This window comes from Macaca mulatta, chromosome 4, assembly GCF_049350105.2.
Source record: "Macaca mulatta isolate MMU2019108-1 chromosome 4, T2T-MMU8v2.0, whole genome shotgun sequence".
Taxonomy (NCBI): domain Eukaryota; kingdom Metazoa; phylum Chordata; class Mammalia; order Primates; family Cercopithecidae; genus Macaca; species Macaca mulatta.
In genome coordinates this window covers 49,332,725-49,350,166 of record NC_133409.1, presented here as the reverse complement: position 1 = coordinate 49,350,166, position 17,442 = coordinate 49,332,725, and the positions used below count along the sequence as shown (strand labels likewise).

The window sequence follows — 17,442 nt, the reverse complement described above, 5'->3', positions numbered from 1 at the left end:
ATTTTCGGGGCTGCTTGTAGTCCAGTCCTACTTGGGTTTCCCATTTCCCATCAGCCCCAAGCCACCCACGGATGCTCCCCACCTCCCAGACATCACCCTCCACTAGGTCCCCAGATCACTTTTAAAACGCGACCAGGGGCCTGGCGCAGTGGCTCACGCCTGTAATCCCAGAATTTTGGAAGACCGAGGAGGGAGGATCACGAAATCAGGAGTTCGAGATCAGCCAGGCAAAGACAGTGAAACCCCATCTCTACTAAAAATACAAAAAAAAAAAAAAAAAAAAAAATTGGCCTGGCGTGGTGGTGTGCGCCTGTAATCCCAGCTACTGGAGAGGCTGAGGCAGGAGAATCGCGTGAACCCAGGAGGCGTTAAGTTGCAGTGAATCGAGATCGCGCCATTACACTGCAGTCCCGGCAACAGTGCGAGTCTCTGTCTCAAACAACAAAACGAGACCAGGAGTTCCAGAAGACTACGAGCACGAACTCCCAAGACCACAAGTCCCAGCATGCAAGGCTCCCTGTTGGAAAAGGGCTTCCCATAGCCACCAAGTGGACCATCATGCAACGCTCTCTGACGGGGCGGGGCTCTCTACAGGGGCGACACACTTGTGGCGTCGCCTCGGCAACTCCAATTCCGTGACAGAATGTGCTTCCGCTTCCGCCTTTGAGCCCTATGAGCGAGACTTACGCTACTTAGTCGTCGTGACGCCATTCTTCTGCGACGGCGCGGGCCTGGAGCTTCCGCACGGTGGCCTCACTCCCGCGTGAAACGCCAGAGCGGCGGTTTGTTGTCTGCGTCCTCTGTCCTGGGAACTAAGGGGAAAGCGGCGAGATGACGGACCGCTACACCATCCACAGCCAGCTGGAGCACCTGCAGTCCAAGTACATCGGCACGGGCCACGCCGACACCACCAAGTGGGAGTGGCTGGTGAACCAACACCGCGACTCGTACTGCTCCTACATGGGCCACTTCGACCTTCTCAACTACTTCGCCATTGCAGAGAATGAGAGCAAAGCGCGAGTCCGCTTCAATTTGATGGAGAAGATGCTTCAGCCTTGTGGACCGCCAGCCGACAAGCCCGAGGAGAACTGAGACTCTGCCTTACCACCACTGTGCGGGGCACCTCTCCCAGTGTTCCTCAGGTTGGCCAATCCCTTCGACTATTTCTGCCTCCAAAGGACCGGCTCTCCATGGCTCCTGCGTCTGGTACTTCCGCGTACAGAAGTGCTTGCCCGGGGAATCCCGCCTGACCTGCCTTCATGTGAACCCTTTGGAATAGCACTGGGAGACCAGCAGAACTCCTGAGAACTGTGCTGGTGAAGAGGGCCTAGAGCCGGCAAGCGTTTGAGAAGAGGGCGTGGCGCTGGAATGAGATGGGATTTGGCGTCTCATTTTTGGCTAATTGATTGTCATTGGCTTTTTCCATAAAGTTTAGAAATCATTAAGTCTCTTGGTGTGAACTTCCTGTGTTAGGGTGGAGGGCTCCTGAAAGACCCGAGCGGGAAATGGGTCGGGGGAGGGAGTGCATGCCAGTGTCCATGATCAGGTACTTAAATCCACCCTGTCTACCATTATAATTAATTCCCCGACTGCCACTTCTCCCAAGAGCGTTATTTTCAGGCCCACAATGCCTTCAGTATTGAAGTTTGTAGTTATTGTATCCCATTTTCTTTTTCTCCCGTTTTAAAAGTCTTTGCAGTCTTTGCTGTCATTGTCCTCCTTAGCCTCTTTAAAATGCATCCTTTCTTTTTCTTGGGAATTTGTGGCCATGTCTCCAGAAATGACAAGCTGGCAAGTGAGTTCATCCTTTCTATATTCAACAAATATTTGTTGAGCTCTATGTGACAGGCATTTTCCCATGTTCTTGAGGCTTACATTATGCTGGTGGTGGAGAAAGGAGGTCAAACACTGTAGACGTAATAAGTAAATGTTAGAAGATGCTGCGGGGAGGGGAGAACAATGTACGTGGTGTGGGTGGGAGTAGTTGGTAGGGCCATAATCTTAAATATGATACACAAGTTACTGAGATGGTGACATTTGAGCAAAGACTTTAGGGAAATGAGGGAAATAGCCATGCGGAAAACTGGAGAAATTGCTTTCCATGAAGAGGGAACTGCCAGTGCAATGGTACTAACACTGGGAGTATGTATGGTTTATTGGAGGACCTGCAAAGAGGCAAGCATGGCTGGAGGGGGTGAGCCAGGGGAAAAGTAGAGGGACAGGTAATGGAGGGGGAAACGAGTAGAGCCTTGTAGGACAATATATGAACCTCTGAGGAGCCATTGGAAGGTTGTGGGTTTTTTAATTTTAGTTTTTAAAAATAAGAGATGGGTCTTGCTATGTTGGCTAGGTTGGTCTTGAACTCTTAGCCTCAAGCAGTCCTCCCACCTCAGCTTCCCAAAGTGCTAGGATTACAGGTGTGAGCCACCACTCCAGACCATTGGAAGGTTTTTACCCAGAGAAGACACATGACCTGGCATAGCTTAGATCAGTGGTGGCTTTGGAACTCCAGGCTGAAGTGCGGTGGCACGATCATGGCTCACTGCAGCCTCAACTTCCAGGACTCAAGCAGTCCTCCCACCTCAGCCTCCCAAGTAGTTGGGACTACAGGCACGGGCCACCATGCCCGGCTAATTTCTGCATGTCTTAGTTTTTTTGTAGAGATGGAGGTCTCATGTTTCCCGGGCTGGTCTTGAACTCCTGGCTCAAGCAATCCACCCACCTCAGCCTCCCAAAGTGCTGGGATTACAGGTGTGAGTCTCTACTCCTACCTTCCATTACACTAGAAAATTGATGAAGACACCAAAGAGCCTCTGTTTGCGTGGATTATGGCTGTTGATATTCACCATAGAAATGAAAGCAAAAGTTTTAATTCATTGAAAAATAAGGACAATTCTCAGGTCAATGGTAAAAATAATGATAAAACCATTTCATGTTAACAAAAAAGTTCTTGTTTTATGAAAAATGACAATTTACCAAGACACAATTTAGTGAGAAGAATGGCTTTTAAGAAAAACTGGTTTTTCAGAGGTCTTCTGTGCTTGGCTTAATAGAAGACAGCTTGATTCCCATATCTGTTTTTGTGTTCAAACTGTTGGGATATGAAATTTTTGTTGAAGTATGAAAAAATCCACTTCTTATAAATACTTAGTATGGGAGGAATATTTAACTTTTTCAAATACTTGTATATATACTTCTTTGATATTCTACTAAAACCCAACAAGTGGTAGTTTCTTAAAGGTTAGTTACAACGTGGAATCTGAAACTGGTTTAATGAACTTTTTATCTGTTCCATTAAAATTCATTCATCTGTCTTGAGCTTTGAATGAATCTTTTACCCATACCTGATTTGGAACATCATGCATCAGTCATCTGAAAAGTAATGGGTCACTGAGTTACACAGGCCTTCCAAATGTTGATACATTCATTATATATCAAAAATCACATTGATTAATGTGTCTCAGGAAGGTCTTATAGTATTGGGAAACTGAAAAACCTACTTGAAAGTATAAGTTTTCCACAAGTTTAAGTTTTTACTTGATAGCTTGAACTTGACCAAGCTATCAAGCATGAAATTGATAGCAAATATTATTGTTTTCCTTTAAGAGAAAGGCACACTTGGTTCGTTTTCAAGAAAATGTCTGTCAAATACATACCCAAGTCTGAGCAACAAGATACAGTTTGTCATTTTTTCATGTAAAAACGTGCCTTGAAAAAAAAAAAAGCCAATTCAGTTTGCAACTCAAATAATAAAAAGTGTTTTTCCTTGAGAAAACCATTGTCCTTTGGCAGGCAGCAGAAATGTGTTATGCATATTACCAGTTTCATCACACAGAATATTAAAAGACATCTTAAGGGTTAAGATTTCATAAAGTTAGTAATTTTTACTGCTTCATCAAGCACATTGTTAAGTGAAACTGAATTGTTTTTTGTTTTTGTTTGTTTTTACTGAGGGTGCATGGCAATGAAGTATACAATGACCAGGAATACATTTTTGTGCCACTCCATTGATTTATGCTAAGTGCTAGTAGTTTTATCACTATTGCTTTTGCACCATCTGTGCAAATGCTAACGGTAAGAAAGGCAAGTAAAATGTTACTTTTATGAAAATAGTTTTGGCTTCACAGTTTCCCTGAGATTTCTTTCTTGCCATTTTTACTGGAAATAATGACCGATAGGAGATTAAACTATGGTTGTTTACACTTGGGTATTTGGCAGATATTTTATCAAAAATGGATGAAATGGGCCATCACTTCAAGAAAAACAGTTGAACTGTGGTTTCAGATGATCCCTCTGGCTGCTGTGTTGAGAGTAGACTGGGGTAATGTGAAAGAGGATAGATTGTAATAATTGGCAATTAAATAAAAATGTCAACACTAATTTTTTTTTTCCTCTTTAAAGAATAGCAGAGTCAAACTAAGTCACCATCCTTATAAAACTTGGTAAAGGTATAAAAAGTGTCATTAGAGTGAGCTCCTGTCCCCAGTTCAAGGCTGTAGCAGTAGACCAAGAGAGATGACAGCCTGCATTGGAGATAGAGAGGAAAGGACTGGATATATGGTATGGGATAGCATATATAAAGAAATGAGTAATGTGTACAGTAAGAATTTAGAAGGAAGTCAGTAACTTAAAGACCTCCATGAAGAGTGGGGTTTCACAAAGGCAAGGATTTTGGTCTTTTTTACAAACTAATATATCCTAAGTATCTAGAATGATGTCTAACACATCCCAGGTGTCCAATAAATCTTAAGTGTTGACTATCAAAGGATAGGGCTTAATCTAGGTGATATATTGGGCCCATGCTAATTCATGTTCTTAGGCAGTCTTTAACTTTACCATAATAGGTAATACCAAAGAAGAGCTATCTGAAAACATGCTTCCTATAATATTAATAATGGCTAACATATTGAGCATTTTTATGGTGTGCTAAGTGTTTTGTGTGATCTTTGGGAGGTACTGTCTTCATTTTACAGATGAAACAGGTTCAGAAAAGTAATTTGCACATGATCACGCAACTAGTAACCAGGTTTTTTCAAAGTCTTGTACTGTTGCCCAAGTAGGTCTAGCATACAAAAATAATATTAGAATAATTTCAAATAAGTTGTCTCAGATTTTTAAAATCGAAATACTAAAAGTTTAGTAGATTATATTGAAAGAATATCAGACCAATATGAAAGATCTCATATAACCCTAAGTAAAAAATGTAATTTGAAATATATTGAATAAAGATTGAATAAAAATAATCTTAGTAGGAAGCATAATTGTTTTGTGTGGAAAAACATTTCAAGTATCTGAAAGTAGAAGTGCATTCCAAATAAATTTAATTGAGCCATTCTGTTTTTGTTGTTCTCATATAAAATAATATTTGTGTCAAACACAGGAGGGCAGCAGATGATACTCAGATGGAAGTTACTTTCAGAAAAAGATCTAAACTTGCAGATTCCTGATAACTCCGGAGAAAAATCAGCGGTTTCTATGTGTATTTAGAGTGATGTAATTAGAAAGCCACTTTGTAAACTATAAAGAATTGGGCACGTTTTTCATTTGACAAATTTTAGTGATCATTTTACAGATGACTGTATTATGCTTAAAAGCATGGGACAAGATGTGGGCCCTTTGAAAGCACGGTAGTTGGAGAAATAAATATAGCAGCACATAAATAATTTTAATATGTAGTAGCAAGTGATAAATGCTAAAAAGAAATTTAGAAAAAAAGGCTACAGGAATGTACAGGAAGAGATTATTGCAAACCGCCAGTGAGGTACTGGGTGAGGGCATTGAGAAAGGCATTTGGGCAGGGCCTTGACTAATGAAATAAAACTTACCCTTTTTTTTTTTTTTTTTTTTTTTTGAGTCTTGCACTGTCACCCAGGTTGGAGTGCAGTGGCATGATCTCGGCTCACTGCAATCTCCACCTCCCGGGTTCAAGCGATTCTCCTTGCCTCAGCCTCCCAAGTAGCTGGGATTACAAGCACCCGCCACCCGACCCGGCTAACTTTTTTGTATTTTTAGTAGAGACAGGGTTTCACTATATTAACCAAGCTGGTCTTGAACTCCTGACCTCATGGTCCACCCACCTCGGCCTCCCCAACAGCTGGTATTACAGGTGTGAGCCACCATGCCCAGCCAAAACTTACACATTTAAGACTAGGGCAAGGTTTCTTAGCTGCCCTCATAAGGGCAGAATTCAAATCCCTTTTCTCTATTAAAACCTTTTCCAGGCCGGGCGCAGTGGCTCATGCCTGTAATCCCAGCACTTTGGGAGGCCGAGGCAGGTGGATCACAAGGTCAGGAGTTTGAGACCAGCCTGACCAACATGGTGAAACCCCGTCTCTACTAAAAATACAAAAATTAGCTGGGCATGGTGGTGCATGCCTGTAATCCCAGCTTCTCAGGAGGCTGAGGCAGGAGAATTGCTTGAACCAGGGAGGTGGAGGTTGCAGTGAGCCAAGATTACGCCACTGTACTCCAACCCAGGCGGCAGAGTGAGACTCCGTCTCAAAAAAACAAAAACAAAAACAAAAACAAAAAAACTCCCTCTCCATTACTTCTAATAACTTCTTATGGCTTACAAGACCTCTCACCCTTTGGCCCCTGCTTTCATAAATCTGGAAAACCAGGGTCTACATCCTAGGTTGATAACAATAACATAACAATTACTATTTACTATGTGTGCACTATGTGCCAAAGACTAACATCAACATCTCAGTTTTCATGACAAACTTGAGAAAGTTATTATCCCATTACACTAATAAACAAAAATATTAGGACAATTGAAGGGTCTTGCCCAATATCATCAACAAGTAACAGGTAGAGCAGGGACATAAACTAGCATCCAGTCTCTTCGTGGGGTCGATGAGGGTTTCCAGAAATGTGTTTTACAGAATTCTGATTCCTCGAAAAATTATCAATGGTTTTTTTGGGTTTTTTTATTTTGTTTTGGTTTTGGTTTTTAGGGATAAGGCGGGGGGACCATTTTGGTGAAATAAGTTTCAGAAATGCCATACACCTTGGAGATTCATGCTTCAGATTATTTAAAGTTTCACAGTAAGAAATTTTGCTTGACTATCATTTCCTACATTTATTTAATCCTGGAATTTATTTTCTCAAGAAATACAAAGATAATTTTGAGAAAAATATTTGAGGGATACTGCTTTTGGTAATGAAAACATTTTAGAATAGAGAAATGATGTATTCAACCCTGAACTCAAGGAAGATAAATTTGGCAGCGGTGTGTAGGTTGGAACTCATAGCCACAGAAAACTTTCCTTTCCTTGGGTTGTAATTCCATCGCTGAAAGTGAATACGTTTGTGAATGGAAATTCTTTGTTCTCAGCTCCGATTCTTTCCACCTCTCTTAGACTAGCAAATTAAAGATATTACAAAGAAAGGAGACATTAATTATATTGCACAAATTAGTTATGAAGCTATCTGCAGCTCATTCTTTTTCAGGACAAGAGCAAGAAGAAAACCAATACATTTTGTTCCTTAATTTTATTAATGTCTGGAAGATGTGTACTGATGAGGTATCAGTACTGCATGATCTGGCAGCCAACAGCTGGTCTGCTTTGGAGAGATGACAATTTGTTCTTAACTGGCTTTTCATTTCACGTCGCACATTTCTTTCAGCTCTCTCTGTCCTACATCTTCCTTATGTGCGATACACACATTTGCTCCATCATGCCTGCCCACTCAATTAACCCTGAAATACTGAAACCTGGAGCCAGGGGGGTGCTGGTAGGAAACCAAGACATTGAAGAGTCCATCTCATCTCACTACACAAAGGGTCTGGTAGGAATGGCTCTTTCAAGCGCTATCTGTGATCTGCATTAGCTCAGAATCCTTCCTCGTCTCCACTTCCTTCATTTCCTAGCCACTGTTCTCAGTTGTTATCTTGTCCTCTAGGCGTCCCTCTTACCACTCTATCCTCCTATTTCAATGAACCTTATCCTTGCTTCCTCCATGTCTCCTCTAAAAACAGTGGCCTTTAAAGCAGAAGTGTCTTTGTAACATTACAAACGAAGGGAAAATACAGTAGGTGATTTGAGGCCCTGTGGTACAGCATTAAAGCGTTTAGGGTGTTCACCACCTCAGCCTCTCTCTCCTCACCTCCAAGCCCTGGGCCAGCAGACTAGGGCACTCATCTCTGGTTCTGGTCCACTGCTGTCTGTTTCAGAATTCCGCCTTTAAAACGGTATCATTAGTATTAATACTATCTCATTCATAAATTTTGATATGAGAATCGAATGATGTGTACCTTGTAGAAAAGTTTGTCTTTTTCTGATTAAACAAAAAAAGGTACACAGAATAATATAACATGGAGATACTTCTACCTCAAATTTTGTCCAAGTTCCTTCCCTTTTTTCTATTTTTAAAACAATTTGCAAATTATGTATCTATGCCCCTTTTTAAACCTGAAAGGAAGCATTACAGGTAAAACTATTGTCTCCTTTGACCATTTATAGCCCAGTCTCTCCTGTGTCCTCATATTCATCCCTACCCCCACCACCAAAGTAATCACTTCTATGAGTAAGTTCTTCCCGTATACCCATTAGATTTTATAAACATATATTCATATCTAGGAACCATATGTAGAAGTGTTGTTATGTTTTTAAAAATATATGTGTGTATAATACATATGCATATATATACATATGTATAGATACATATATGTGCATATATATACATATGTGTAGATACATATATGTGCATATGTATGTATACAAATGTATATATACATCTATATACACACACACAAATGAAAGCATCTGGCAGTTTCTCAAAAAGCTAGACAAAGAATTATCATGTGATTCAACAATTCCATTTCTAGGTATATAACCAAAGGGATTGAAAGCAAGGACTGGAATAGATAATTATATGCCAGTGTTCAATGCAGCATTATCTACAATAGCCAAAAGGTGGAAGAAATCCACAGGTCCACTAACAGATGAATGGATAAACAAAATGTGGCATATACCCACAATGCAATATTCTGCCATAAAAAAGGAATGAAGTTCTGATACAAACTACATAGATGAACTTAAGACATGAAATAAGCAAATAAATGAAATAAGCAAAGCACAAAAAGACATTTGTGGTATAATTTCATTTATATGATGCACCTAGAATAGCCAAATTCATCAGGACTGAAAGTAACAGAGGTTGTTAGAAGTTTGGTGTAGAAGCAATAACATATTATTGCTTAATGGTTACAGAATTTTTTTTTAAATTTATTTATTATTATTATACTTTAAGTTGTAGGATACATGTGCATAACGTGCAGGTTTGTTACATATGTATACTTGTGCCATGTTGGTGTGCTGCACCCATCAACTCGTCATTTACATCAGGTATAACTCCCAATGCAATCCCTCCCCCCTTCCCCGTCCCCATGATAGGCCCCCGTGTGTGATGTTCCCCTTCCCGAGTCCAAGTGATCTCATTCTTCAGTTCCCACCTATGAGTGAGAACATGCGGTGTTTGGTTTTCTGTTCTTGTGATAGTTTGCTAAGAATGATGGTTTCCAGCTGCATCCATGTCCCTACAAAGGACACAAACTCATCCTTTTTTATGGCTGCATAGTATTCCATGGTGTATATGTGCCACATTTTCTTAATCCAGTCTGTCACTGATGGACATTTGGGTTGATTCCAAGTCTTTGCTATTGTGAATAATGCCACAATAAACATACGTGTGCATGTGTCTTTATAGCAGCATGATTTATAATCCTTTGGGTATATACCCAGTAATGGGATGGCTGGGTCATATGGTACATCTAGTTCTAGATCCTTGAGGAATCGCCATACTGTTTTCCATAATGGTTGAACTAGTTTACAATCCCACCAACAGTGTAAAAGTGTTCCTATTTCTCCACATCCTCTCCAGCACCTGTTGTTTCCTGACTTTTTAATGATTGCCATTCTAACTGGTGTGAGATGGTATCTCATTGTGGTTTTGATTTGCATTTCTCTGATGGCCAGTGATGATGAGCATTTTTTCATGTGTCTATTGGCTATATGAATGTCTTCTTTTGAGAAATGTCTGTTCATATCCTTTGCCCACTTTTTGATGGGGTTGTTTGTTTTTTTCTTGTAAATTTGTTTGAGTTCTCTGTAGGTTCTGGATATTAGCCCTTTGTCAGATGAGTAGATTGCAAAAATTTTCTCCCATTCTGTAGGTTGCCTGTTCACTCTGATGGTAGTTTCTTTTGCTGTGCAGAAGCTCTTTAGTTTAATGAGATCCCATTTGTCAATTTTGGCTTTTGTTGCCGTTGCTTTTGGTGTTTTAGACATGAAGTCTTTGCCCATGCCTATGTCCTGAATGGTACTACCTAGGTTTTCCTCTAGGGTTTTTATGGTATTAGGTCTAACATTTAAGTCTCTAATCCATCTTGAATTAATTTTCGTATCAGGAGTAGGGAAAGGATCCAGTTTCAGCTTTCTACTTATGGCTAGCCAATTTTCCCAGCACCATTTATTAAATAGGGAATCCTTTCCCCATTTCTTGTTTCTCTCAGGTTTGTCAAAGATCAGATGGCTGTAGATGTGTGGTATTATTTCTGAGGACTCGGTTCTGTTCCATTGGTCTATATCTCTGTTTTGGTACCAGTATCATGCTGTTTTGGTTACTGTAGCCTTGTAGCATAGTTTGAAGTCAGGTAGCGTGATGCCTCCAGCTTTGTTCTTTTGACTTAGGATTGTCTTGGAGATGCGGGCTCTTTTTTGGTTCCATATGAACTTTAAAGCAGTTTTTTCCAATTCTGTGAAGAAACTCATTGGTAGCTTGATGGGGATGGCATTGAATGTATAAATAACCTTGGGCAGTATGGCCATTTTCACGATATTGATTCTTCCTATCCATGAGCATGGTATGTTCTTCCATTTGTTTGTGTCCTCTTTTATTTCACTGAGCAGTGGTTTGTAGTTCTCCTTGAAGAGGTCCTTTACATCCCTTGTAAGTTGGATTCCTAGGTATTTGATTCTCTTTGAAGCAATTGTGAATGGAAGTTCATTCCTGATTTGGCTCTCTGTTTGTCTGTTACTGGTGTATAAGAATGCTTGTGATTTTTGCACATTAATTTTGTATCCTGAGACTTTGCTGAAGTTGCTTATCAGCTTAAGGAGATTTTGGGCTGAGACAATGGGGTTTTCTAAATATACAATCATGTCATCTGCAAAGAGGGACAATTTGACTTCTTCTTTTCCTAACAGAATACCCTTGATTTCTTTCTCTTGCCTAATTGCCCTAGCCAGAACTTCCAGCACTATGTTGAATAGGAGTGGTGAGAGAGGGCATCCCTGTCTTGTGCCAGTTTTCAAAGGGAATTTTTCCAGTTTTTGCCCATTCAGTATGATATTGGCTGTGGGTTTGTCATAAATAGCTCTTATTATTTTGAGGTATGTTCCATCAATACCGAATTTATTGAGCGTTTTTAGCATGAAAAGCTGTTGAATTTTGTCAAAAGCCTTTTCTGCATCTATTGAGTTAATCATGTGGTTCTTGTCTTTGGTTCTGTTTATATGCTGGATTATGTTTATTGATTTGCGAATGTTGAACCAGCCTTGCATCCCAGGGATGAAGCCCACTTGATCATGGTGGATAAGCTTTTTGATGTGTTGCTGAATCCGGTTTGCCAGTATTTTATTGAGGATTTTTGCATCGATGTTCATCAGGGATATTGGTCTAAAATTCTCTTTTTTTGTTGTGTCTCTGCCAGGCTTTGGTATCAGGATGATGTTGGCCTCATAAAATGAGTTAGGGAGGATTCCCTCTTTTTCTATTGATTGGAATAGTTTCAGAAGGAATGGTACCAACTCCTCTTTGTACCTCTGGTAGAATTCAGCTGTGAATCCATCTGGTCCTGGACTTTTCTTGGTTGGTAGGCTATTAATTATTGCCTCAATTTCAGAGCCTGCTATTGGTCTATTCAGGGATTCAACTTCTTCCTGGTTTAGTCTTGGAAGAGTGTAAGTGTCCAGGAAATTATCCATTTCTTCTAGATTTTCCAGTTTATTTGCGTAGAGGTGTTTATAGTATTCTCTGATGGTAGTTTGTATTTCTGTGGGGTCGGTGGTGATATACCCTTAATCATTTTTAATTGCATCGATTTGATTCTTCTCTCTTTTCTTCTTTATTAGTCTTGCTAGTGGTCTGTCAATTTTGTTGATCTTTTCAAAAAACCAACTCCTGGATTCATTGATTTTTTGGAGGTTTTTTTGTGTCTCTATCTCCTTCAGTTCTGCTCTGATCTTAGTTATTTCTTGCCTTCTGCTAGCTTTTGAATGTGTTTGCTCTTGCTTCTCTAGTTCTTTTAATTGCAATGTTAGAGTGTCAATTTTAGATCTTTCCTGCTTTCTCTTGTGGGCATTTAGTGCTATACATTTCCCTCTACACACTGCTTTAAATGTGTCCCAGAGATTCTGGTATGTTGTATCTTTGTTCTCATTGGTTTCAAAGAACATCTTTATTTCTGCCTTCATTTCGTTATGTACCCAGTAGTCATTCAGGAGCAGGTTGTTCAGTTTCCATGTAGTTGAGCGGTTTTGATTGAGTTTCTTAGTCCTGAGTTCTAGTTTGATTGCACTGTGGTCTGAGAGACAGTTTGTTATAATTTCTGTTCTTGTACATTTGCTGAGGAGTGCTTTACTTCCAATTACGTGGTCAATTTTGGAGTAAGTATGATGTGGTGCTGAGAAGAATGTATATTCTGTTGATTTGGGGTGGAGAGTTCTATAGATGTCTATTAGGTCTGCTTGCTGCAGAGATGAGTTCAATTCCTGGATATCCTTGTTAACTCTCTGTCGCGTTGATCTGTCTAATGTTGACAGTGGAGTGTTGAAGTCTCCCATTATTATTGTATGGGAGTCTAAGTCTCTTTGTAAGTCTCTAAGGACTTGCTTTATGAATCTGGGTGTTCCTGTATTGGGTGCATATATATTTAGGATAGTTAGCTCTTCCTGTTGAATTGATCCCTTTACCATTATGTAATGGCCTTCTTTGTCTCTTTTGATCTTTGATGGTTTAAAGTCTGTTTTATCAGAGACTAGTATTGCAACCCCCGCTTTTTTTTGTTCTCCATTTGCTTGGTAAATCTTCCTCCATCCCTTTATTTTGAGCCTATGTATGTCTCTGCGTGTGAGATGGGTCTCCTGAATACAGCAGACTGATGGGTCTTGACTCTTTATCCAGTTTGCCAGTCTGTGTCTTTTAATTGGAGCATTTAGTCCATTTACATTTAAGGTTAAGATTGTTATGTGTGAACTTGATCCTGCCATTATGATATTAACTGGTTATTTTGCTCGTTAGTTGATGCAGTTTCTTCCTAGCCTCGATGGTCTTTACATTTTTGCATGTTTTTGCAATGGCTGGTACCGGTTGTTCCTTTCCATGTTTAGTGCTTCCTTCAGGGTCTCTTGTAAGGCAGGCCTAGTGGTGACAAAATCTCTAAGCATTTGCTTATCTGTAAAGTATTATTTCTCCTTCACTTATGAAACTTAGTTTGGCTGGATATGAAATTCTGGGTTTAAAATTCTTTTCTTTAAGAATGTTGAATATTGGCCCCCACTCTCTTCTGGCTTGTAGAGTTTCTGCCGAGAGATCTGCTGTTAGTCTGATGGGCTTCCCTTTGTGGGTAACCCGACCTTTCTCTCTGGCTGCCCTTAAGATTTTTTCCTTCATTTCAACTTTGGTGAATCTGGCAATTCTGTGTCTTGGAGTTGCTCTTCTCGAGGAGTACCTTTGTGGCGTTCTCTGTATTTCCTGGATTTGAATGTTGGCCTGCCCTACTAGGTTGGGGAAGTTCTCCTGGATGATATCCTGAAGAGTGTTTTCCAACTTGGTTCCATTTTCTCCCTCACTTTCAGGCACCCCAATCAGACGTAGATTTGGTCTTTTTACATAATCCCATACTTCTTGCAGGCTTTGTTCATTTCTTTTTCTTCTTTTTTCTTTTGGTTTCTCTTCTCGCTTCATTTCGTTCATTTGATCCTCAATCGCTGATACTCTTTCTTCCAGTTGATTGAGTCGGTTACTGAAGCTTGTGCATTTGTCACGTGTTTCTCGTGTCATGGTTTTCATCTCTTTCATTTCGTTTATGACCTTCTCTGCATTAATTACTTTAGCCATCAATTCTTCCACTTTTTTTTCAAGATTTTTAGTTTCTTTGTGCTGGGTACATAATTCCTTCTTTTGCTCTGAGAAATTTGATGGACTGAAGACTTCTCTCATCTCGTCAAAGTCATTCTCCATCCAGCTTTGATCCGTTGCTGGTGATGAGCTGCGCTCCTTTGCCGGGGGAGATGCGCTCTTATTTTTTGAATTTCCAGCTTTTCTGCCCTGCTTTTTCCCCATCTTTGTGGTTTTATCTGCCTCTGGTCTTTGATGATGGTGATGTACTGATGGGGTTTTGGTGTAGGTGTCCTTCCTGTCTGATAGTTTTCCTTCTAACAGTCAGGACCCTCAGCTGTAGGTTTGTTGGAGATTGCTTGAGGTCCACTCCAGACCCTGTTTGCCTGGGTATCAGCAGCAGAGGCTGCAGAAGATAGAATATTTCTGAACAGCGAGTGTACCTGTCTGATTCTTGCTTTGGAAGCTTCCTCTCAGGGGTGTACTCCACCCTGTGAGGTGTGGGGTGTCAGACTGCCCGTAGTGGGGGATGTCTCCCAGTTAGGCTACTCAGGGGTCAGGGACCCACTTGAGCAGGGAGTCTGTCCCTTCTTAGATCTCAACCTCCGTGTTGGGAGATCCACTGCTCTCTTCAAAGCTGTCAGACAGAGTCGTTTGCGTCTGCAGAGGTTTCTGCTGCATTTGTTATTGTTTACTGTGCCCTGTCCCCAGAGGTGGAGTCTACAGAGACAGGCAGGTTTCCTTGAGCTGCTGTGAGCTCCACCCAGTTCGAGCTTCCCAGCAGCTTTGTTTACCTACTTAAGCCTCAGCAATGGCGGGCGCCCCTCCCCCAGCCTCACTGCTGCCTTGCCGGTAGATCACAGACTGCTGTGCTAGCAATCAGGGAGGCTCTGTGGGTGTGGGACCCTCCCGGCCAGGTGTGGGATATGATCTCCTGGTGTGCCTGTTTGCTTAAAGCGCAGTATTGGGATGGGAGTTACCCGATTTTCCAGGTGTTGTGTGTCAGTTCCCCTGGCTAGGAAAAGGGATTCCCTTCCCCCTTGCACTTCCCAGGTGAGTCAATGCCTCCCCCTGCTTCAGCTCTCGCTGGTCGGGCTGCAGCAGCTGACCAGCACCGATCGTCCGGCACTCCCCAGTGACATGAACCCAGTACCTCAGTTGAAAATGCAGAAATCACCGGTCTTCTGTGTCGCTCGCGCTGGGAGTTGGAGACTGGAGCTGTTCCTATTCGGCCATCTTGCTCCGCCCCCCCAAGAAAACGGTTACAGAATTTTTGTTTAGGGGTAATGGAAAATTATTTCCAAAATAATCATGACATAGTAGTGATGGTTGTACAATATTGTGAATGTAATTAATGAAACAGAATTAATTATAAACTTAATTAAAATGGCAAATTATGTGTTATATATTTTTACTGCAATTTTAAAAATTAATAATACATTTACCAAAACCCATTGAATTGTTCATTTTGTTTTTAAATTTATTTCATTTTATTTTCCTAGAGACAAAGTTTTGCCTAGGCCAGAGTGCAGTGGCTATTCATGGGCAGAGTCATGGCGCACTGCAGCCTTGAACTTCTGGGCTCAAGCAATCCTCCTGCCTCAGCCTCTGGAGTAGCTGGGACTACATGTGTGTGCCACTGTGCCCAGCTGAACTGTTCACTTCAAATGGGCGAATTGTGTGGTATGTAAATGATATCTCAATAAAGCTGTTTAAAGTAGATATATATGGTATTATATACGTATGGGTTGTATACATATACATATATGGTATTATACATATAATTGGTATTATACATATGCCAACATATTATACATATAATTGCATTATGGTATATACAGATATGGTATTATATATAATTGAATTATATATGGTATTATAAGGTATGGTATTATACAGTATGGTATTGCACACATAATTTAGTTTATATATATAGTTTTTGGTTTTTGTTTTGAGACAGGGTTTCACTCTGTCGCCCAGGCTGGAGTGCAGTAGTGCAACCACAGCTCACTATAGCGTCAGCCTCCTGGGTTCAAGCGATCCACCTGACTCAGCCTTTCACTTAGCTGGGAACACAGATGCATGCCACCACACCTGGCTAATTCTTTTTATTACTGGTAGAGCCAGGATCTCCATATGTCACACAGGCTGATTGCAAACTCCTGGGCTCAGGAGATTCTCCCACCTCAGCCTCCCAAAGTGCTGGGATTACAGGCATGAGCCACTGTGCCTGGCCCACACATTATATTTTTGAGATCTATCCAAGTTGAGAGCTATAGTTGTGTAGTTCATTCCTTTTTAAGGTTATGTCATAGGAATATACTACACAATTTATACATGCATTCTCTAATTAAGGGCACTTAGAATGTTTCCACCATTTTATTATTTCAGACAATGCTGCAACGAACATTCTCATATGTGTCTCCTCAGATGCAGGCAAAATGTCCTCAGTATATAGGTGTGTGTCATGTGTTTTCAAAGCTTTAATGTATTATATGAATGTAGGCTTCTTATTTTTAGAATCTTAACTCTTAGCCATTTATTTAACGCACGTTTATTGAACCTGCAATGGGGCAAACGGGGTCACGGCCTCTGTGGATCTCACAGTCTGCAGCAAAGGAGGCACGTAATCAATTGGTTAGAATAAGAGGTGGGACTCTTGAACACTTCAATCTCTACAAAGCAGCTCCTTCCAGTCTGTTTTTCATCTGGACCCACCTCAGCTTCTCCCGTTTCCTTTCCTCTGCTTGACCCCTTTTCCTCCCACCATTTCCAGTTGTTATCTAAATTCCTCAACCAGTCTTCTAATTTTCTCAGCCTCTCTTTCAAGAGAGGTTCTTTAACCTTACTGCATCCATCTCACCTTGCAAAAAAAGTGTATCAGCCTTAGAATAAATTTTTCTAAAAATCAGTTTAAAAGAAAGAGCAAAATGTGTATTTTCCTGTGAAATTTAGGAGCTGGACATGTCTTATATCTTGTGTTTTTCTGCTAGCTTAACTTGGACTTTGTATCAGCAGTCCCCAAACTTTTTGGCCCCAAGGACCAGTTTCGTGGAAGACAATTTTTCCATGAACCAGGGTTGGGGAATTGGGAGATTGGAGGGTTGAGGGGGTGAGTGTGGGAGGTTCGGGATGAAACTGTTCCACATGAGTCTCATCAGGAGTGTGCAACCTAGATCCCTCACATGCACAGTTCACAATAGGGTTCAAGCTGCTATGACAGTCTAATGCTGTCACTGACCTGACAGGAGGCGGAGCTGAGGCAGTAATGCTCACTCACCCACCGCTCACCTCCTGCTATGCTACCCAGTTCCTAAC

At 41.0% G+C, this 17,442-nt stretch overlaps 1 protein-coding gene across 1 annotated transcript; it reads left to right on the top strand.

The window, feature by feature from the left end:
- The first annotated feature begins 730 nt into the window (after positions 1-730).
- On the top strand, positions 731-1,423 carry SF3B5 (splicing factor 3b subunit 5). Its single transcript, NM_001266566.1, is given in 1 exon segment — positions 731-1,423. A coding segment is annotated over 1 exon segment (261 nt). The 5' UTR covers positions 731-831; the 3' UTR covers positions 1,093-1,423.
- Positions 1,424-17,442: the final 16,019 nt, after the last annotated feature.